The 24412-nt window shown below is 43.4% G+C and overlaps 1 protein-coding gene across 18 annotated transcripts in view; it reads right to left on the reverse strand.

The window, feature by feature from the left end:
• The window catches only part of BCAS1 (brain enriched myelin associated protein 1), a 118179-nt gene that overhangs the window by 66776 nt on the left and 26991 nt on the right, over positions 1–24412 (reverse strand). For all 18 annotated transcript variants that reach the window (XM_085002517.1, XM_021077194.2, XM_085002520.1 and 15 more), the window contains 1 exon segment: positions 10531–11102. In XM_085002517.1, the coding sequence (XP_084858643.1) occupies positions 10531–11102 (572 nt within the window).

The raw sequence follows: 24412 nt of genomic DNA on the forward strand, positions 1-24412 counted from the left end.
TGCTGGGCTTAAAAAAAAAAAAAAAAAAAAAAAATTATAGAGAAAATGTTGCTCATTTTCTCAATAAATTCCTAGATGTCAAATTGCTCAAATTACTTGCTTGAAGACTTTGAATGTGTGTACTGCCAAAGTGCCACAGGAGAAATAAACTTCCTAGTGATTCAGGTAGTTGATTAAGAAATTATCAGGCACTTCAGAGGGCAGTAAAAATAACATCAAATATAGAAAGGAGAAATCTAGATTTTCACTGTCCTCTGGCATCTTTTCTAAGAGGGGAAATCTGCAGGACTCAGGGCTAAAAATACTCCACTCTTTTAGGGAAGAGAGAGGCAACATCTTTCAACATATAGCTGCTTATGCTAATTGACTCAAGCTAGGCTGGACCAATAATCCAGCATGATGCTCTTTATTATAAATCATAAGATCCCCACCTATTTCAATACTCTGTAGACATAACCTCAGGGCATTAAAAACTCCTTTCCTATCTTGGCAGCAGAAGTGTAACGTAGCACCTTTATACGGTACAGCCTGATTAACCCATGATATTGACTGATGCAGAGATGCTATCTTTACAAGATTAAATAAACCAGTTGTTCATTGGAGTCATACAGGGAGGGTGGTAAGAAATCTATCAGAGAAAGCAATTCACACCTTCTTCCTATAAATAAAGGTTTTCCATTTTCTCTCTCAGCAACTCCTCCACTTGAGGGGTAAGTGAATTTGTCAACTTGATTTCCAGTGGCAAGTGCAATGTGGGGAGAGAATTAAGCAATAAAATGTTCTTTTCTTGCTTCTTTTTTTGGCAGCAGTAATTACTTTGGGGATATTCCTGAGGGCACAAGAGTTGGCACCTTCTTAAATAAAGTTCACTACATATGATATAAAACAGAAAAACACATTTGCTGTGGGCAAGGAGTGGGTCCCAGGTCACACAGGACAAAAAAAGGAATCTATTTGTGATAGATTCTTCTGTCCTATGATTAGTTCCAACATGTACAACCTCCAGACTGATAATGACATGTTACATTTATTAGAGGAAAAAATATCCAACCTAAACAAACAAACAAACAAAAACCAAAAACCTACTTCAAAATACAAAAGCAAATAACCCATAGCCTAGAACAAGTTTGTCATCTGTTTAACAAACACTTCCCAACAGTGAGAAAACTGTTTTGAATGCTGCCAAAATTAGGTTGCAGATTTTCTAAGAATCCTTTGGCCTTGTGCAGAAAAAGAAAAAAGCCACATGCTTTTCCCTGAATTGTTAGATGAGCCCAAACTCCTTTCTGACCCTACCCTCTATCCAATCCTCATTATCACCCTCCTCTCTCCTCTCCTTTCCATCTCTGAACTTTGTTTATTTCACTTGTAGCCCTTTTTATACCATGGAACTATTTGCTTTTTTATTTATTTTCTGGTTTATTGCTGCTGTCTCCATAGAATGAAAGTACATCACGTACTTTCCATGATGGGACCTGTGAGGTACATCATTGTAGCCATCCTACAATCATTCCTGGCCCAAAGAAAGCATTCAGATGTTTGTTGAATGAATAAATAAAAGCATGGACGCCTCCTATTCATTGTTCAACACTTGGCATCAAATTGGACTCTCAGGCTAGATTTACAGTGTATTAACCACATGGTCACCTAAACTACTTCAAACTGTCTTACATGTTATGAAGGATGAAAAGTGGTTTCTGATAGAAATTTTTATTTTACTGTCAACTCTGCCGCAAGAAAATAACAAGGCAAGTGTTATAATGAAGGACAACTCACATGCTGTACTATTGGAAACAATAAGGAGGGGTGGGGACTTGGGTAAACTGGGGAGCGAAAGCCCCACCTCGAGGGCAGTCACAGCTCACTCCCAGCTGGGAATACAGGGTGAAATTTCCCATGTTTTCAGAAATGTTTGAAACATGGGATTCTACTGAAATCTCCTAATTAAAAAATACTGTCAAATGTGTCAATTTCAAAACGTTATCAGTTAATTCAAATATTATTTAAAACACTGTGCAGGTCAAATAAAACCTGTCGGTGGCCTTCTGCATCTTACAAAATGCCATGGTCCAATTTTGGTTTACATGCCCAGCTTGGCATTTCCTAGAAGAACAATTCCTTGGAAGATACACCCAATTGGTTAGATGGCTGATAGTTGTGTGAATAAATAAGTCTGAGAAACAGGACTTCTCAGAGCCTTTAATGACCACCGTGAATCTTTAGGAGAGCGTATAAAGCAAGCACTATTTTCCAAAGCTTTTGATGGTGAAGCCCTGTTACAAGGATGATCTTCTTGTTCTGATGAGTCCACAGAACATCAGTTTGGGAAATTTAAACTTCTAGCTTCAGGAATTTTAAAAAGATATGTTTCAAAAGGCACTGAGTGTTCCCTCTTTTTTGAATTCATAGGCTCAGTGGCTAAGTGTGTAGGCAATAAATACCAGCTCGGCTACTTTCTCCCCAGGTGATCTCAGGCAAATTACTTCATCTCTCTGTGGGTTAGTAAACACTCAATAAATCAGGGCTATTATTATCATCTTGGAAGGAGAGAATCAGAGTGGATGTCACCAAAGGGAAATAAACCCAAAATATATTTTGCAAATTCATTGCAAAACACAATTCACTTGATATTCAACCATGATGTTTAACACTATGATATGTTAAAGACTGAAAAATACCAAATAAATAGTAGAGATACATGGTTGTACGTAGTTTATCTAAGTGAAGGCATCTATAGTGTATATATTTTTTAAGATCATTTTTTTAAAGTTGCATCAGGCAGAGCTGATAATGAAATTGCAACGATATATTCTAACATTCTTTGAAAAATTGTAACATGATGTGTACCATCTTTATTCTTGTTAGGTTTATCTGACAAACATTACCGCATGCCAAGGTGTGACGGGCAGTGTGCCCTGGGAATGCCCACTTTCATAAGAAACAGTCACATCCCTCAAGATCACTGTTGCAAATCTGAAAAGCGTGATGACGGCAGAAAAGAATTTTTCAAACTTCAGATTATGACTATGAATGGATTGGAACATAATTCCTGGGGCAAAACTAGCATTTAAGACCATCCAACAGGAGTTCCTGCTGTAGTGCAGCAGGTTAAGGATCTGGCATTGTCTCTGCGGCAGCTTGGGTTCAATCCCTGGCCCCCTGCAGTGGGTTAAGGATCTGCCATTTCCACAGCTGTGGCGTAGGTTGCAGCTGTGGCTTTGTATTCAGTCCCTAGCCCTGGAACTTCTAGATGCCGTGGGTGCAGCCGAAAAAAAACAAAAACAAAATAAAAATAAAAGCCATCAAACAAAATAGACTAGAAAGAATAGAAAATACCAGCCTATGTTACATGCTGTAAGAATAGCATCATCTTGTGGATACTTTGTCTCATGTATATGCCTACAGATCAGGTCAAGCTGTAAAATATATTTCTTACTGTGTGTCATAGTTAAGTTTAAGAGCTAGTGCCATGAATGTATTTAAATAAATTACCATAAGGGGATATCATAGTAGCCTTTACTAGCCACTCACTTAATGATTTCCTAACATAAAGTTGGATAGGAAATAATGTATCTGGTTTCTACCTGTGCCTTATCATCTTTGCTGGCAGAACTTTCCAACCCCTCTTCCCCCTTGTACCCCTACCCAGACATGTGACTCAGTTTCACCAATGAGTAAATTTTAGGAAACTCCTATTTCATTTAATAGGACATTATGACTATATGCACTGCTTGGAGTACAGCAACCTTTTTAAAACCACTAAGCCAATATTTTATAGTAACTGTAAATGGAATATAACCTTCAAAACTTGTGAATCACGGCTGTACACCTACAACTTACATAATATTGTACAACAACTATACCACCCCCCCCACACACACACACAAAGAAATAAAAGAAAAGAAAAACCACAAGCCTGTGAACCAAGATGAAACACAGAGGGTAATGGAGAAAGATATACACGGGGGCCATGAATATGCTGAACCAGATTAAACCACTGAATCTAGAATTCTTATTCTTCACAAGAAATAGTATGTTCTCCTCATTAAGGAAGCCACTATTGATTGAGAAGCTTTTTTTTTCTTTAATTTGCAGCCAAAGGCACCCTAGATGGTATACTATATGCACTCCGTCATGCTGGAAGACCATTTGACCTGTTTCGTAATTCTCTATTTTCTAATTTTCTGACAATTTAAAACATACACTCTTTTATTTAGATCATTACTATTGACTTTCCGTATCATCTCCATCCTTGCTATAGCCTCTAGGTAGGCATCTTCCTTTTCTGGAGGGAAACACAAGGTTTTGAATTGACTAAGTGTAACAGGCTTGGGTGACTGCTAGATCTCGATTCCAGTTCTGCCATTCATTTAGCTGTGTGGCCTTGAGCAAGTAACTTAACTTCTCTGAGCACCGGTTTCCTCATTTGTTACATGGCCCTAAAAATATCTACCCTGTTGTTATAGCAGATAAGGTATGTGAAATGCTTACTACACAGCCTAGGAATAACAAATTACTAAAAGCAGGGGCAGCTGTTATAATCGGACTCTGCCACACAGCTAGTAAGTGGTAGAATTTAAACTCCTTCCCAAACCATTCAGGCTCCTAACACTTGCATGTCAGCTCCGCTACTATAAATGTTGCATATCAAACGTTTCTTAGTGTTAATTTATAAAGTTCATAAAAATTGTAGTGCTGGAGCTGAAAACCTTGCTTAGTTTATAACTTGCATAATTTGAGATGCGTTTTCCCTCTGTAATGACAAAATCTTTTGAGGGGATAGTTCTCTTTCCCTGTTGAAATGTCACGGCTCTGGTCAGAGGAAGGAAACAGAAGTAAGTAAAAAACACACCTTACAATTTGCTTGTCTTTCTAATGCTGGAATTAGGTGATGCTTTTTATTTTTCTTTTTGCGATTAACTTGGTATTTCCAATTTTGCACGCGCTCACATTTTTGAAGAGCACTTCCTTACATTATTGTTATTCAATTTTCCAGAGCAGCCGTCTCAGTGCCATTTCAAATCACTGGTAAAAACATAATACTGAGCATGCAAAGTATGAGCTTTGGAGACGGACCCTTCTTTTTTAGCTGTGTAACTTGGAGTACGTTGCTTGGTTTCTCTAAAGCTTGGATTTCTTCATCTGGAAAATGGCAAAAATATTAAAAATTCCCTTGTAAGTTCTGATGTCTCAATGAGACGATTCGAAGTGATTTTATCTCAGAATTTCCCTTAACACACAGGCTGTCACAAAAATATACCAGGGGGGGTTCATGTCATCAGAAACCACCCAGGAGGGGGGACCTCTGATCAGCTTCATGGAGAACTTGACACTTGAAGGTGAAGGAAATGTTTTTTTGTTTGTTTGTTTGTTTGTTTGTTTGTTTGTTTTTTGCCATTTCTTGGGCCGCTCCTGCGGCATATGGAGGTTCCCAGGCTAGGGGTCTAATCGGAGCTGTAGCTGTCGGCCTACGCCAGAGCCACAGCAACACGGGATCCGAGCCACGTCTGCAACCTACACCACAGCTCACGGCAACGCTGGATCGTTAACGCACTGAGCAAGGGCAGGGATCGAACCTCATGGTTCCTAGTTGGATTCGTTAACCACTGAGCCACGACGGGAACTCCGGAAATGTTTGATAAACAGAGAGAGAAGGATATACAGGCAGAGAAAACACCAGGAAGTCAATGGTAGGCGCACAGCTCATGTGTTGGCCATTCTGACCAGATAAATTTAAGGGAACGGGGGGGTGGGGGGGAATACAATTAGAAACACAGGTAGGGAAGCTTGTAGAGACCCTTGAACATCAGACAAAGACACTGGGGCTTGTGGGTAGAAGCATTTAAGTTCTACTATTTCTAAGATAACTTTACAACTTCTGCACCTTTTTTTTTTTTTTTTTTTAAACCCAATTTAGGACTTATGCCTTTGGTTATGTGGCTTTCCAAGTAGATTCAATTGTGCTATCTCTGTGAGCTTGGGTTGGGGACTATAGAAGGGAAGTAAAAAGACTAAAATGTGTAGCAATAGGGAAGAAAACCACGATACTGATAATAGCTAACTTTTTTTTTTCTCAGAATGCAATATTTCTCTGTTAAATCCTTTACATGACTTACCGTATTTAATTTTCACAAATTTGAATAATGGGGAAATGTGCTTGATGCTATTATCATCCCCATTTTACAGATGAAGAAACTGAGGCCCAGAGAGGTTAAGTAACTTGCCCAAGGTCACAGAGCCAGCAGGTGACAGAGGCACCGTTGAAACCTAGACTACTTGATTGCAATGCTTATGTTTTAATTCACTACTTTATATCCCATAGAAAAAGATTCCAGAGATCTTGACTCTTTTCATTTGAATTCTACCACTGAAGAGCAGTAGTAGAATGGAGTTTCCATTGACTAAAATGAGAAGCCTGTGGAATGAAGAACTAGATATTTGGTTGTTGCTGCTGGGTGTCAGTGAAGAGTTCAGCTTTGCACATGCGGAAGCTGAGATGCTCAGTGTACATTTGAATGGAGATGGAGCGATCCGGGCAGCTAGATACTGAAGTCAGGAGTTCAGGGGTAGATCTAAGCTAGAGACATCACTTTGCGACTTGTCAGCAGATGGCTGTATGTAAACCCTCGGGACTAGGGGAGAGCTCTAAGGAAGTGAGTGTAGTGAAAGAAGACATCCAAGAATTGAACTCTGGGCAACTCCAACGTTTAGAGGAGACAAGACTCAGCACAAAAGATGAAAGCAGAGAGGCCAGGGAGGTGGGAGAACCTGCAAATCAAGTGAAGATGATGTTTTGAGAAGGAAGGGGTGGCAGGCTGGGTCCGAGGATAAGGATGGAAATGCATCCTATTTGGCAGCTGAGGTGAGGGGTAGCGGGAGGGGCAACGCCGTGGTCGCTTTACCAAGAGCAGGTGTGACAGAGGACAGAAGCCTGAACGGCGTGTGTTCAAAAGAGACAAGGAGAGGAGGAGGAAAAACCCTGAGTATTTCTCTTAATATCTGTAGCCTGAATGAATCTGAGGATGGATGCACGTATCATAACCCCCCTTAAAAAACGCATGTCTCTTACTAGATTCCATGAATTTTCATGGTTTAGGACCATGATTTATCTTTCAAATGCTTTGCACAATTGCATAAACAACAACTGCAGAATGTAACTAAACTTCTAAAAGAAAAGGAATCTTCTTGTTTAAATCTCCTGAATCTGTGCTTGGCAACACTTCAAGCACCTCCCCCTACTCTAAAACAAAGACCCTTCTAGAATCACCAGTAACAACAGAAATTCAGTGTTTGGTTTTTTTAACCAATAAAGGTCAGATTTTCATTATGCGATCAGTTGGGGGGAGGAATTAATTTCTTAAATGTGTATCTTATAGTTCTGGTTCAATTATTGGGGGGAGGGAAAATTAAAAACAAAACAAAACAAAACCTTACCCCTGCCAACACATTGGTTTGTGTGAATCACAGCTCAGTGAAACCTTTCAGGCATATAATTTATCTTTTCTTTGGCCTATGTAGTAAATGGTTTATTTGTTCATGAATTCTGGCCTTGTTTTAATTATGCTATGCTCTGAATGTAGTTTTATAAGGCACAAAAATAAGATTGTCGTTTGGAAAACACAGAAGATTTGTGTGTTTCCCTGAGAATGAAATGGTGGCATCTTTCTCCCAATTCACAGCTCTGTGGGTCTGTGGTTGGAATTCCAATCCAATAAGGGGCATGCAGTAAAACTAGGGGGAAGGGTGTGGGGGGGTTGGGGGAGGGGGAGGGACAGCTGACAGGCTGAGCCCAAGGCATAATTTACCCTAGGAATTCTGAATCAATACATCAATGGGCACATACGCATAATGTGGCACTCCCACCAAGCAAGCCATTGATTGAGAAGTTTTATCCCTGTTACTTTCGGAGGGCTAGCTAGAGCCTTTCATTACACTTCTGGAACAATCGACTCCCCACCCCCACCCAAATACAGCTCCACAGCCAGGGATGGAATCAGAAATCCTATCAATCAGAAGGCTGCTTTCGTGGCTGTTGTTGTTAAAAGGCTTTGCAGATGTGTGTATTGGGGGATCCATTAAGGTCACGGGCTGAAGGAGAAATGAGTGGCTGGTTCATAACTTCTCCATGTTTTATTAGCACAGAGTGCAGAGCGGGCTGCCAACCAAAAATGATACTGCCAACCCAAAATAGAAATCGGTAGTGTTACGGAGGCAAATTTCATGGGTGACTCTAAGGAAACAAATTCCCTGATTCCAAAAGGAAGGTAAGTTACAATATTTGGATCTCCCAGGAGGTTCCTGTAACTTCCAAATGTCACCCACAGGGCTTTTGCTACATTAACTTCCAGCCAGTTCCCAGCACAGACCCCGTCTTCTGAATCAAATTTCATTTTGGAACTTATTCCACTCCAACTGAGGTTGCTGTCCTTAAGAGCGTTCCAAAAAAAAAAAAAATCTAAGCCGATAAAGCACAATTCTAAAACCTTTTCCCACTTTTCTTAAAATACGAATGGATTGATCACATTAAGGTCTTATGGTTCAAAGGTTGGTTATCAGAGGCTGAGCCGGTTTTACTTAATTGCGATGGGGATTTGGATACATCCTGAGACACCTGCCCAAAGGTGAGTAAAGCTCAGTCCTTCCTTCTTTTCCTGTAAATAACTCAGTCTTTTCCGAACTCGGGCAATGGGCTGGCTTGGGATGCCTGCGTACATGAGACATGTGACTACTCAAAAACTCGGACCCTCAGAATGGTCTTAGGCGCGGTGACCAATAATGACCATGAACAAGGGCTTCCCACGCAAAGTAAAGCAGTTAAAAGCTTCTCAAATATTCATGAATATTGATGAGCAGTTTACAGCGCCAAGACAACCTCACGGGCTCCAGGTTTACTCACGTGATGGAAGATGCCCCCTGGGCCAGTGAGGCTAATTCTCCCGAGGAGTCTAGACATCCTCTTCAAAACTCAGTCTCCTCCCTCAGAGCCCTGGGCACCTTGCATCATAACTGAGTTCTTTGTACTTCTTCTCTCGCTAGACCACACCCTCCCTGAGGACGGGGACTCTGTCCTGTCCACCACTGTGGCACTGCCTCACTTGTGCCTGGCAGTGTCCCACCCGGTAAAGACCTGATGGCTGGGTACATCTGAAGGCTCACTTCGAATTATACAGATAGGTATTCGATTGGCTCCTGAACTGGTGCATTTGGGGAAGGGGGGCATTTAAAGGGCAACTTTTCTACCTTTTTTAAGAAAACGTAAAAATCAGTCCTGGGGGTTAAAATGTCCAGAAACAACAAGAATGCTGAGTGCGTGGGTCTAAACACATGTGCCTACTATCTTTTCCCCTAGTCTAATTGTCCAGAGTTTTCAGCTGGTGTCTAATAGGTACAGTATAATTCTTGACACCACCCTGGGTGCAGTAAAACCACAGATGAATGTGGTACTCATTTTCCTGAAGGAAAATAATATCTGGAAGTCCTTAGACCAGAGCCTGGCACAGTGTAAATGCTAAATAAATGAGAGCCAGTGTTATTATTAGAACTTGGCAGAATGCTAGTCAAGACAAATATATTGACTCCACCATGGAATAAAAAACAGTCCATCTAATTTTTTCCCCCGGGGTCTAACCTCAACTAGAAGCACTTTATTCCCAAATTTTGAAAAACACTGTTGTTTCAAAGTCCATTAACTAAGGAAATAAGTGTCTTAAAATACAATGTATCTACTTTTATTTCCTTCTTTATTCAAGGAGTTCTTTTCTTGGGCCCCCCCAGTACAAACAAACTCTCAAGGTTGAAAGCAAATGCTCTTTTGAAGATCAAAAGAACTTGCCTTTCTTGGGGCAGGAAAGAAAGCAACCAGTTCAGATGCCTCCTTAAAAAAAAAAAAAAAAAAAAAAAAAAAATCCCATTTTCAAACAAAGGTATTACTCCAGCTTTGTAACTAGTAACTAATACATAAAAGAGTCTGCCCAGAGCTGTAAGAGTTCTTTACTCAAATGCACACTTGAGTGCAAAAGATAGTTAAAGATCAGTCCAGGCGATTAAAAGCAAGAAATGAAATGCATTCCAACAAAAGATGATAAACATACTACGTTCCGAATGAGCTGCCGCGACGGAGGCGGGGGGCGGGGGGGGGGAAGGTATTTGAAATCTTTTAGGGACCGTTTTTATTCTGCTAAAGCCTTTCCCTGCAGACTCCGTGGATCACACGTGCGACCTGTCCACCTCTGCCTTTGATAAATGGAAGGACGAATTCATCTGTATCTAACCCACCTCCTTGTTTCTTTGACATCAACCAGATGCCACAGCTGTTATTGTTCTCCCAGCAGATGTTCCTGCCCACGCAGCATGGGCAGTCGCAGCGCTGCAATGTGCTGTTTGTTCTAGAGGGATCCAGGGCTTCATACCTGGTCAGGATCCCTCGGTGATGGCAGAGCAACACAGGAGCAATCACCTTGCCCCCCCCCCCCGCCCCGCCCCGCCCAGGCTGGCATTAGGAGCAAGTGGATCCTCCCTTTCAGCACTTACCGTCTCTGCAGGGACATCGTCTGCCTGCGGGGATGATGCAGGACTTTCGACGGCCTGGTCGTGATGCTCCGCGCTCCGGGCTTCCTGCTGGCCGGCCCCCGGTGCCTTTTCCCGTCCCTTGTCCAGTTTGAAGAGTTTGTCAAAGAAGCCGGAGTCCTTCGGCTTGGAGGGGGCTGCTCCCCCGGCCTCAGGTGGACTCGGCGCTGGTCCCCACGGGGCAGAGAGGCCCTCACGTTGGGCCGGGGTCTGCCCGGGGGTTTTATCTGGGTCTCGCCCCGATGCAGCTGCCACCGGAAGTGCCATGGGCTCACTCGGGTCTTTGTTCCCTAGCGCTTTACTGGAGCTGACATCAAGCTTCACTGACCCAGGGGATGAATCCGTGGCTTGGTCTCCGGTACGTCCTGGTACAGGCCGAGAGAGTGTCAAGAAAAAACGAGATTTAGCAGCTGGTGCCTCGGCTTTGGCCTCCTTCCCAAGATTCTTTCCGCTGGCATCCGCAACAGCGCTGATCTCCATTGTCTTGGGAGAAGAAGTGGCCACATTATCCTCCTGGACACTTATTCCCAGATCAACTGCAAACACAAACAGAAACAGCGGTCATTCAACCCAGCGGGGAAATTCAGGGATTGCTAATGGACTCCAAGCCTTCCCAGCACAGAGGCCACCGTGCACACGGGGACTGTGCTGTGCTCCGTCCCCCTGCAGAGCTGCAGTCAGTTAGCAAGATGCCTTCTGAACCTGCTCTTCTGCAAAAGGTTAGAGGGGGCAAGCCCTGTTATCGGGACGCACACACCAGGTGCTGTGTCAGCAGTACTAGTGATACACGAGTTATCTTCTTTTATGGCCCCAGGAATCCTCTGAGGAGCAAATTATCCCGAGTCCAACTGCGAGGCAGGTCGGTAGTTGTGGCTTTAGGAGAACAAGTTTCCCAGTCTCGGGACTGTTGCCACGTGGGGCCAGATGGTTCTTGTGCTCCGGGGTCCTTGTAAGGTGTTTCACAGCATCGCTGGCCTCTGCCCACCAGGTGCCTGGAGCACCTCCTGGTCATGACCACCAGAAATGTCCCTGGCTGTTGCCAAAGGTCCCTTGAGGGCAAAACTCGCGTCGGAGAGCCACACTGACGCTAGATTGTCTATTGAAGTCTGAGTTACTTCACTTGTCTGTGCCTCGATTTTCTGGTAAAATAAGGCAAATAGTAGAACCTACCCCATAACTTTGTTGGGAAGATTGTGTGAGTTACTATTCTTAAGGCACACCAGACAGTGCCTGGAATATAGTAAGTGCTCAACAAATGTCATGAGCGTTGGTTATTATCATTATTCACGAGTGAGAAAACTGACAGCCAGAGAGGTTGATTCACTTTCCCACGGCTGCCCAGCAAGCAGAGTCTGGTTGCACACAGAAATCTGACTCCAAGGTTCATGCTCTTTATTTTACCATAGACCTACATTACCACAGTCTGTTGCGAATACTGGTGATGTTAAAAAGAAATAACAGAAGGCTTCCGTTTCGAAGGCTGGAAGAACAGATGTCGACACAAGAAGGCGGATTGGACTTTGGGCAGAAGTGTTACCTGCGCAAGACTGTGGATGCAGGTTCTGCCTCCTCCAAGGAGGGGGCGCTGTTTCCAGAATCCACCTGCTGTCTTGAACTCTGCATTGACCTCACTGAACTGCCTTCTTCTAGGTGCAGTTTATAAGGGGACAGATTCAGGAAATAGAATATTCAGCTGAATATTCAGGAAAAAGATAACACTACAAAATTTGAAACCGCAGTGAAAGATCAGGATTCTCTATTGAGAAGCTGTGTGACCTTGGGCAAGTCACTGAAAATCTCTGAATTTCTGCACACGTAAAATGGAAATAATACAAGCTCCTTGCAGGGTTGTCGTGATGTCTAAAGGAGAAAACTCATGCAGAGGATCAGGAACCCTGCCTTTTCCTTAGTAGGGCTCAATAATTGACAGATACTGTGGTTGTGTAGTTTATAGGTGACAACTTCTTAGTGTCTGTTTGCAAGAAAATAGAGAAAGGAGAGAACGAGGACGTCGTTAGATCTTCTCTTACTGCTTCTATGTACTGAGAAACACACACACATCCATTAGCTATTGTTTTCGTCAAACTCTAGTATCTCAGTGTCCGGAGTCAAGAACGAACAGAAAAGGAGAGACACTGAGAGACAGAGAGAAAGAGAGATAGATTCTTGTGCAGAACGGTGGTCTCCTCTTTGCACATCGAGGAGCAGAGATGACACGGCACAGACCTGTGACAAGCACTAGGGGTTCCTCATAAACTTGGATCCCAAGAAAATCACCTTGCATGAATAGTGGATGTATCTTCTAGCTCTTCTCAACCATTTTTTTTCTGTAGTCTTGGATTTCAAAATTGTGGTGACTGCCATGCTCAGAAGGGAAGAGGAAGGGAACGAGCGAGAATAAGGAAGTGATGGGTAGATGGGTCAGGATGCCAAGCAAGTCAGCAGTTGAAGTGTCAGAGTGAATATAAATGAATTGTGGGGGTGCCCCATGCCAGGAGAAGAGGAGACAGTTGACAAAAAGGGAGAGACTAAGATTCAAAACAAGGAAGGGCTTTTCAAAATGCCAAGAACACCAACTGATATCTTTTATTAGTCTTTTGCTTCTCTTCCTTATTCTCTGGCTAGAAACCAGAGGAGCTAGTGATAAGTAAGAGTGTTACAATCAGAGAAAAAGTCCTTGAAAACAAAGCTTCCTATGGACAGACATTTTAAAAAGTGCCAATATATTGGTCTGATAAAGGATCCATTCCTTACATCCAGGCTTCTAGACTAGACGTCAGTGCATTTAGAGTCACAGCAGATGCAAACCATAGCTCTTGATATCAGAGAATGGATAACGTGTTTTTGATAACTTGGAAGAACTAGGACTTCTTAGATGGGACAATCCAGAACAATGAAGCTCTGCCCTCCATACTTGGGGGAGTGCCTACCCAAGTCGATCTCCTGGAGCTTCTATTTCCCTTGCTAAAATGCTCACCTCCTAGGTGGGCACATGACCTACGCTAGACTAATAAAAATAAATCCTATGATTTTCGCCGAACCTACTAAAACAGAGTTACAATCTTTGTACTTGGGTTGGCAAACCAGAAGAGGGTGCATATGGAGTCTGTGGCCTTGGCCATCACATTTGGGAGTGCTTGTCTGAGAACCAACACAGGTGAAAGCGGACCCACGAGATCCATGGAGCAGATACCCAATGATAGCATTTGGACGCCTGAATCCAGCTGTCCCTGAAGCTGGTGCACCATTACATAGCTAGCAACTCTCTCTCTCTCCCTCCCCCCCCCCCCCGCTTCTTTTTTCACTTATGCCAGTTTCAGTTAAGTACATACTCAGTGACTCCGAGAGAATCTCAGGGTATTGGTCAGTACTGATTTCACTTGCTAATTAATAGCAATCCTTCTCCTTGAGAAGCTGTCTCCAGGCTCTTCAAATATGCCTAGGAGACATTTAACATGGGGTGAAGGAGGGGCAAGGAAAGGAAACGGGAGAAAGTTAAATCCTAAGGAGCGGGATAGAAACAAAGAAGCACCCATCAACATTTTGTCTTCTTAGTAAAAATGAAGACAAAAAATACATTTGGGGATTTACTTGAGATCTTAGTAAGTGTTAAAAAACAAATTATGTGGTAAAACATTAACCCTCTCTCTCTCTCTCTCTCACACACACACACACACACACACACACATCCAATCTGTGAATGAATAGGAAGAAAACCCACTGGAGTTCCAGGTTTTATACACTTGCAAAGATGGGGCTCATTTACCTCCCTTCCTCACATTATCACGGAAAGAATAAAAAGTTCCTGCTAGATGACCAGAATTCCTATGAAAAATCTTGGGAGAAGCCCATCTGGAATCTGGTTTCAACAAAAAGGTTTCTCATAAAGCAGACAAACAGATGACATGCCAAAGAGATTTTACTTTCCGTGAAAAAAAATGTGTAAGAGTTTAAGGAAGATAAAAAGAAATCAAGGAAGAACGCAAATGGTAGCACCCAAGTATTTAGGAGCGTTGAATATGTTCATGCCCTTAGTTCAGAAAAGATACTGTGTAGTGTGTGTGTGTGTGTGTGTGTATGCACACACACATCCACACGTGTTTTAAGAAAGTCATTTTATCTAGCCATGTGATGGAGAATTTACTTCCGATGGCATCTTTGTGTAATTGTCAAGAACTTATACAGTGGATCAGAGAGACCTGGATTTAACTTAAAATATTGTGTGTGTGACCTGGGCAAGTTATTTTTTACCTCTGTGCCTCAATTTTCTTATAAAATAGACCAGAAAATAAGTGCTTTCTTCAAAGAGTGACTGGGAGGATGAAACGAAGTACCTCCTACAAGAGATTTGGCATAGGCTCGTATGTGCTGGAGAGCTAATAAATATTAGCTGTTTTGTTACATTTACATATTATTACTACAATTACTAGTTAACTTCCTAAATAGCCTAAGGAAAGGAATTATTCCTATGGTTTAATCTATAGACTTGGTGCTCTGGAAACCCTTTTTAAGATAGTAATGATAGGAATTAATTTATCTTGAGAAAACTAAGGATCTTGGCCAGAGCCATTTCTAGAATGCTTTTTCCAAGCGCCAAGTCTTAATTAAAACAAACTCCTTCATTAGAATTCTATTACACACACACACACACACACACACACACACACACACACACACACACACACGGTTTTCATTTTCCTCTTCAGAACTTCTGAGTAAGGGCCATCTTTTGTTTTGGTTTTTAAATGTGCCAAAGCTACAATTTTCACTTGATACAACTATAAACACAATAGCTGAGAGTCATTGACTGTTGCCCAGGTGCCGGCCATGATGGTAAATGCTGTGTGTAACAAGAAATGTTTTATTTATGTGTTATAGCAAATATATGCTAGGTACCATCTTCATGCCCACTTTACAGGTGGGGAAACCGAAACTTTGAGAATAAAGGCACTTTCTAACCTTATCCTGCGCATGATGGCGGAGTCAGGATTTGAACCCATGTTTGCCTGATTCCGAAGCTCAAATTTCTAACAACGTGTTGCAGAAGCAGCAAGAACAGAAGAGGAAAGGAGGAAAGATGAGTGGAACAAAGTAAAATGTGCACTTTTATTCCACAAGAGAATGAGTGGATTTTCAAGAAAAGCTATGCATGGGGGTAGGGGTGACGGGGGGAGGCTGCGCTTTCTCATATGTCAAACATTTGTGTATGATTTTTGTTTGCTTTAAATAAAAATTAGAGCATATCGTTCATCTGCATGAAACGATCCAAAGCGGGCCTCACTGCAATTAAAGTCAAGTCCAAATGTGACAGTGAAGAACAGACTTGACCTCATATCGGTTCTGTTCCTATAGATGTAACCTTTGTGATTCTGCTCCTCTGCTTCGTCTTGGTGGCTCCGAACCTATGTCAAAAAAATGTGGCCTGGAGCCTGAATGATACAGGATAGGCTCTGACCTTTAAAGATGGAACCCTTTTCCATCTAAACAGAGACAAAAAGTTGCAGAAGAGAAAATAACAATTATCTTGTTAGAGGCTTATAGCAATGTTATGAACAGATCTACCAACCAGGACAGCTGCAAGAACAAAGAATTTGTCACCAAGAAGTTTGCAACCACCAGCCACACCCTCTTTTAGTATAAAAGAAGCCTCAATTCTAATTCAGGGAAGATGGTTTTGTTTTGGGGGGGGGGGGTTTGTTTGTTTTTTTGTTTTTTTAGGGCCGCACCCTCGGCATATGGAGGGTCCCAGGCTAGGGGACCAGTCAGAGCTGTAGCCGCTGCCCTACGCCAGAGCCTCAGCAATGCGAGATCTGAGCCACATCTGTGACCTACATCACAGCTCACGGAAACGCCAGATCCTTAACCCACTGAGCGAGGCCAGGGATCGAACCTGCATCCTCATAGATGCTAGTTGGGTTTGTTAACCACTGAGCCAAGACAGGAACTCCTAAGATTTTTTTTTTTTTTTTTTTTTAAATTTGGCTATGCCTGCAGCATGTAGAAGTTCCTAGGCTAGGGATGAAACCTACACCGCAACAGTTACCCCAAGTCACTGGCAGTGACGATGCTGGATCCTTAACCCACTGCACCACAAGGGAACTCGTGGGCCGACGGCTCTTGAGAACACTAGTCCACTCCCTTCTCAGTCTGCTGGCTTCCCAAGTAAAGTCACTATTCCTTGCTCCCCACCTGGTCTCTGGATTGTGCAGTATGAGCCTAGACTAGGTTCTGTTCCATGGACCGCAGCCATCAGAACCTCAGCGCACCTGTGTGCTTCCTCTCACCTCCCAGCACACCAACCTTGTCCCTCCCCAAAGCCCTTCACCCTCAGGTCTTTTCCCCTGGGAACGCTTCCTCTGCCGTCTTCTGTGGCTACTTGGTTATGGTTCAGGCCCCAGGTCAGGCCTTCTGAGACCCCACCTTCGCTAAAGCAGCCCTCCCCTCTCATCCCCACTCGCTCAGCCCCATGTCACTCTGTGGATTCTGCAGAACATTCCTCAGTCTCTGAAAAAAAAAATTTCATTAATTCATCATGTGCTTGTTTCCTCCTCACTAGAATTTAAGCCCTGAGTGGGAAGACTTGGCCTCTTCTGACCACAGCCGCATCCCCAGTACCTCCAGCAGAGTTCTGTACTTTTTTGGTTCTCTTTAATTTTTAACCTTTTATGTATTTTTTTAAAAATTGAAGTATAATTGATTTACAATGTTAGTTTCAGGTGTACAGCATAGTGATTCAATATTTTTGTAGCGTATACTAAGTTCAAAATTATTACAAAACAATAGCCATATTTCCCTGTGCTGTATGATATATGCGTTTGTTTTCTTCTATTTTATACCTAGTAGTTTGCATCTGGGAATCCTTTACCCCCATCTGTCCCCTCCCCCCGGCCACATTCATTTTATTTTATTTTATTTTATTGCTTTTTTAGGGCTGCACCCATAGCCTATGGAAGTTCTCAGGCCTATACCACAGCCACAGCCACACGGGATCTGAGCTGTGTCTGCAACCTACACCACAGCTCACGGCAATCCCGGATCCTTAACCCACTGAGCGAGGCCAGGGATCGAACCTGTGTCCTCATGGATGCTAGTCAGATTCATTTCTGCTGAGCCACGACAGGAACTCCCACATTCATTTTAAAAAATGGCTAAATTTGTCCTGGAGTTCCTTTATGAATTCATTATCCAAATCCTCCTTGCTCTTAAGGTTAAAGAGGGACGCAGAAATGGTCACCACACTTAATAGTCACAAACCGAGTGTCCTCTTAGAATTTCTCACGCAGACACCCCCCTCCTATGTGTCAGTATGGTGATCAGTCAGGATACAGGCTAAATAAAGAGGAAATCGAATGCCCACTAATTGCAAAGGGATACCGTAAATCTTGCAACAGATAGAGAAGTTTGTGGAGTCCTATAAAGATTGCATACAAAGCTGTTGTTGGATGAGGATCTGGCAGAGTTAAGATAGTTCACCAAAGAAAAAGGGAAAATGGAAGGGAAAGTAGTTGATGACACACTGAATTCTTTAAAAGAGAACTGTATTTGAATTTCAAAGGATTACGATAGGCCTGGGGAAAACGGACAAAGACCTCAAAAAGTTTTGCAAAAATGACCCTTCCGCAGTCAGGCTGCAGGAGTCAAATGACACTGCCAACTGTGGCTTTCTGTGTTGTGCAAATGCATGTGTTGTTTTAAAAGTTTTGAAATAAGGATTCACGTGGCTGATATTTAGGGAGGAAGATGTTAGATTTGACAGTTTCCCTGAATGATCAGATTTCATGCTCTCCTTCTCAACATTAAAAACCCAGAAAGTCTTTTCCAAGAGAGTCTAGCATAAATAAAAGCAAGGAATGAGTTTCGGGGGTCAAGAGGGAAGAATTCTCAACTCTCAGTTGAATACAGCGTGTCTGAACATTTGGTGATGAAAATGCTGGGTTCAAATGTTAAGTGGGGCAAAAAGGTAACTCACCCCACGTTTTCAAGAAAGCATCCCCTGCATCCAGCAGAGAATGTCAGTCACTGGGGGGCTCGGCTGCACTAGCAACCCTCTCCACTTCCCTCCTCTTAACTCACACATTTCCTGTCATTCATATGCCTATACCAAAATCAGCAACAGATGAAGATAATTCAAATGCAGAACCAGCCTTTGCTCCAATATGAGCCAACACTGCCACTCAAAGACACGAGATGCTTGATTTTTTTCTCTGAATTTAATAATAAAACACATTTAACATGTGTTTACCCCAGATAGCATTAATTTCTCTCTGTTTTTTTTTGTTTTTTGTTTTTTTTGCTTTTTAGGGCTGCACTTGTGGCACATGGAGGTTCCCAGGCTAGGAGTCCATTCAGAGCCACAGCCACAGCCACAGCCACAGCAATGCAGGGTCCAAGCTGTGTCTTCAACCTACATACACCACAGCTCATGGCAACACCGGGTCCTCAACCCACTGAGTGAGGCCAGGGATGGAACTCGCAAACTCATGGTTACCAGCCGGATTCGTTTCCACTGCGCCACAATGGGAACTCCTGTCAACATTTTTCTTTCCCTGTCTCTACCCTGTCTGCAGTAGAATGAACATCTGCCATGCGGTATGGCTTATCAAACTTTGTCCATACGTGTACACAGAGGTTGTTAGGTTTTATAAAAATAGGATGATTTTAGATACAGTTTTTGATTGCTACTATGTATCATTGCTATGGGTTGGATATTTGTGTTCCCTTCCAAGTTCATATGCAGTAACTTAACATCCATTGTGATGGTTTTGGGAGGTGAAGCCTTTGGGTAATTAGGTCAGGAGGGTGGAGCCTTCATGAATGGGATTAGCGTCCTTACAAAGGAGCCTCCAGGAGTTTCCCTCTTGGCTCAGTGGTTAACGAATCTGACTAGGAACCATGAGGTTGCGGGTTCGATCCCTGGCCTTGCTTAGTGGGATAAGGATCCAGCGTTGCCGTGAGCTGTGGTGTAGGTCGCAGATGCGGCTCGGATCTGGTGTTGCTGTGGCTCTGGTGTAGGCCGGCAGCTACAGCTCCGATTAGACCCCTAGCCTAGGAACCTCCATATGCCACGGGAGCGGCCCCCAAAATGGCAAAAAGACAAAAAAAAAAAATTAATTAAAAAAAATAAAGAAGGCTCCAAAGAGCTCCTTTGCCCCTTCCATCCTGTGAGGATCCAGTGAAAAGATGGCCATGAGCCAGGAAGAGGGTCCTTGCCAGACAAGGAATCTGCTGGCACCTTGATCTTGGACTTCTCAGCCTCCAGAACTATGAGAAATAAAGGATATTGTTTAAATTATGCAGTCTATGGTATTTTTGTTGGAGCAGCCCAGATAGACTAAGAGAACCAGAGTTCTCCCTCGCAGTAAATATATCCAACTCTACCTTATTGTTTTGAATGGCTAGAAAATATTCCTTACCCCAAAGACATTTAAGCCATTGCCTAATCAATGAACAATCTGATAGTTTCCAAATCATTTTTCTCTCCACTTCCATTACAAACAACACTGGGGAAAACCTCCAAGATCAAAAATCCCAAATGAGTGCTTTATTTCTCTAGAAGAGAGGTACAGAAGAATTGCTGTACCCCAATTAATGTGCACTTGATTTTAAAAAATAGACAGGGCCAGATTACTTTCCCCAAAGAACCTCTAGAGATTCACATTTCTGGCAGCCATGTGATGTCTCCCACCCCCAAGGGTGGCAGGGATGCAAAGCAGCAGGAACGTTGACCACATATCCAACATTAAACACCTTTTAAATGGTTAAAACAAAGAAAAAAAACCTTGCCAGGGAAAATCACGTAGCATTCGATTAGAGCCCTCAGCTGTTAGGACACAAAGGGTAAGCTTTGGGGATGGCAGGTGAGCGTAGGTTGAATTCAGGCTATACAGAACACTGCTAAAGAGTGACAATTATTCTGGCATGGCCACTGCTGTGGTGTGGGTTCGACCCCTGGCCCGGGAACTTCCACATGCCACAGCTAGCTTGGGACCCCTGGGGCACTGAGATTAACTAGCCAGAAAGCAACATGAGATAAGGGACTGAGGGGAGAAGGTTGGGGAAAAGCAGCCAAATCAAGAAGACATCATATTCTCCAGAGTAGAGATACAAATGGTCAATGAGCACCTAAAAAGATGCTCACTATCTCCAGTCATTAGGGAAAGGCAATCAAAACCGCAACATGATACCACTGCACACCCACTAGGCTGGCCATTATCAAAAAGACAGACAATAACCAGGGGTGCTGAGGACACCGAGAAATCAGAACACTCACACGTTACAGATGGGATGTTAAAAAGGTGCGATTGCTTTGGGAAGCCTTTTAATGGTTCCTCAAAAAGTTAGACATCGCGTTACTATATGACCCAGAAATTCCATTCCTAGGTACATAACCAAGAGAATGAAAACATATGTTTACATAAAAAAAATTGTACACAAATATTCAGAGCAGCATTATTCATAACAGCCAAAAGGTGGAAATGACGCAAACGTCCATCACCCGATGAATGGATAAACAAAACGTGGCATATCCACAAGGCAGAGCACATTTAACCATCTACAACAGGGAAGCACTGCTCCCTGCCACCACACGGATGAGCCTTGAGAACATTGCGCTAAGTGAAAGAATCCAGATACAAATGCCATATGTTGCCTGATCTTCTTTGTAGAAAATGTCCAGAATAGGCAAATCCACAGAGACAGGAAGCAATAAGCGGTTGCTGGGAGGCTGAGGAAGGGGAAACAGAGATGAACTCTTCAAGGAACGTCTTTGCGAGGTGGTGAAAACCTTCAGGAACCAGATATGGATGTGGTTGTACTACCTTGTGAATATACCCCAAAGCCCTAAATTGTACACTTTAAAAGCATGGATTTCATGATATGTGAATTATATCTGTTTTGAAAATGAAGGCATTATAGCAACACCACCACAGGGGGATGGCATTGGTGGGGTGGGGAGATGGGGTTGGTGGGGCAGCGGGTGGACACCAGGTATGAGCAGAGTCCATAGACGAGGCAGCTGGCTTTTAAGCCAGTGAAAAGATGTGCAACCTCATCAACAGTAAAATATAAGCAAAATACAATCACAGCAAGACTTAGCTTTCCTCCTATCAAATTGGTAAAAAGGGAGGCATTCAGTGCCAAGCAGCCGAGAGAGCAGGAGAAAGAATGGCTGTATCTATTGTTGATGGGAGTGGAAATCGGTCAGCTCTTTGGGGGATAGTTCAGTCATATACATCAATATTTAAAAATTCACAAGCTCCGTGAGCTCTAATTTCTACTTCTAGAATGTTACCCTAAAAATACAATAGCACAGAGGCACAAAGATACTTATAACAGATATATACCATCTGCTGGACTATTGCTGTGATGGCAAGATTTTAGAAACAACCTAACTGCTTATCAATAGGGACCTGGTTAAAATAAATTATCATTTGTCCATACTGTGAAATACTCCACAGGCCTTCGGATTCTCCCAGACACACACTAAGTGAAAGAAGCCATGTCTAAACTATATTTACAGTATGTGCTAGTTTGTTTGTTTTTTTAAACAGTGTTGAGGTGTTCTTGCTGTGCCGCCACGGGATCGGCAGTGTCTCTGCAGTGCCAGGATTCGGGTTTGACCCCCAGCCTGGTGCAGTTGGTTAAAGGATCCAGGATTGCCGCAGCTTTGGACAACTGCAGCTCAGATCTGATTCCTGGCCCAGGGGACGCCATAGGCTTTAGGGTGGCCAAAAATGAAAAATAAAATAAAATAAAATAAAATGGTGTTAAGAGGTGGAGGGGAGGATTTAAAGACACACAGACTTGGCATCCCTGGGCCACAAGAAACGTAGGGCTCCTGCCTCTGAGAAAGGGAATTTGGGGATGGAGGCTGGGGAGTGATGAGAGTTGGGTGGAAATTCTCCCTGGCCTTCTTGATTATGCAGACTGGTGAGAGTGTTTGCATGTGTATGCACCAAGCCCCAGCCCATCCCATGTCACTTCAAAAATGTAAAATCATGAAAAGAAAAAAAATAAAAGGAAAGGAGAGGTCTAGAAGAGAGAGGTGGGATTCGAAGCCAACGGAAGGGATATCTGACCCGCTTCCGGTTTGCCTGGGGCTTGCGCAGCCGTGGTGTTAGCTCGGAAACTAACAGGGACAGCTCGGATGGGAAGGGTTGGCCAGGCCCAGTGGGTCCTGCCTCCTGGAGTGAATGGCATGGCCTCAGGGGCACCCCCATATTCCAGAGTCTGACCCTCTGCTCAGCAAACTCAGAGACTCAACTTTCTAGGTCACCTGGAGTCGATGTTCCTCCCAGGGGTCCTTCTAAAAAGGACTCACGAGGAGTTCCCATCGTGGCTCAGTGGTTAATGAATCTGACTGGCATCCATGAGGACACAGGTTTGATCCCTGGCCTCACTCAGTGGGTTAAGGATCCGACGTTGCCGTGAGCTGTGGTGTAGGTCAGAGATGTGGTTCGGATCCCGCACTGCTGTGGCTGTGGTGTAAACCAGCAGCTACAGCTGTGATTGGACCCCTTGCCTGGGAACCTCCATATGCTGCAGGTGTGGCCTAAAAAGCAGAAAATAAAATAAAAATAAAATAAAATAAAATAAAAAATAAAAAGGACTCACGAATTAGCCACAGGCACCTTCTTGGTTTAAGACGATAGAGCTGCAAAGGGGCAGGGCCACTGGTGACCTCCTGCCCACTCGGTCCCTCCTCGAGGGCCACTTACATGGGAGCACAGCATCCTTGGCAGGGTGCCCGGGGAGCCCAGAGGTCAAGCAACGTGCTTAGAATGGGATGTAGGTTTTAACTATTGAATTGTTTCAGGCTGGGATAATTTGATGGCAATGATGATGGTTTTGTTTGTTTGTTTGTAAGGCTATCTTTGTTGAGAGAGGTGATTTAGGGAGAAAAACTTGATAGAATCAGAGGCTGGTAAATATGAGACCCATTGACAACTTGGTGTTGGGCTGGCAGAGTGTTTACATGTTTTTTTAATGGAATTGAATTAATTTGCAAATTTTAAAATTGGGCTTCCACTGAAATACCTCCTTAGCTGCTGAGGGATCCTCCGAGGGCAGCCCTGAGTTGCTGAGACAAGAGAAGCTTCCAGAGCCCTGCAGCCTCCACACCTCCCCGAGCCTAGTGCTAGTTCGCAGATGCAGTGGTCCTCAGCCCTGGGGGAGCAGCGGAATCTCTTGGGGGGCTTGTGAGAACAGATGGCGGGCCCCGCTCTCAGTGTTTGATTCTGGATGTGTGAGTTGGCCTGCAAGTCACACTCGTTTGAGGTGACCGGAGGCGGCTGGTTCAAGGACCACTTCTGAGAATTTCCAACACACATCCCAGCTTTTGCACCTCTACACGGAGCCAGACTCCACTGATATTTTCCAGCTCTTGTTCCCAGAAATATTTGGTCTTTGAGGTATGTTTGCATATATCAGGTCTCACCCACTAATACATTGCTTGCTTGTGAAACTTCTAGAAATGCGGAGGGCACCATACCATTTCTTTGGTCTCACTGATGTATTATTTTTGTTTTTGTTGAATGAACAGTGTTGGTAAGCAGGGCTAAGTGTTGGTTCGGCTTTTGATCTGGTGAAAAGGCAGCCTGGGGAAATGAGATAACGCGAAATATTCACAGAAAAATACTATTCCTCTTCTTGCCATTTTTATTGTTTTTCTTGGTCGATCCCTAGCTCTCTTGGCCTTCCCTTCAAGGCAAGGACGGGTTCATTTCGCTCAAGCTCCTAGAACCGTGTGGATGTTTCTGGCTCTAGAGCAGACTGTGCCGCCTGGGTTGTCTTCTGGGTCCAGAGAAGCAAGGAGCAGGTTGTGCGGTATCCAGAAGTTAATGTGCCC

This window comes from Sus scrofa, chromosome 17, assembly GCF_054392235.1.
Source record: "Sus scrofa isolate SSC_HxYL_T2T_F1_AM1 chromosome 17, Sscrofa_HxYL_maternal_Yorkshire_Landrace_v2.0, whole genome shotgun sequence".
In the NCBI taxonomy this organism is placed as follows: domain Eukaryota; kingdom Metazoa; phylum Chordata; class Mammalia; order Artiodactyla; family Suidae; genus Sus; species Sus scrofa.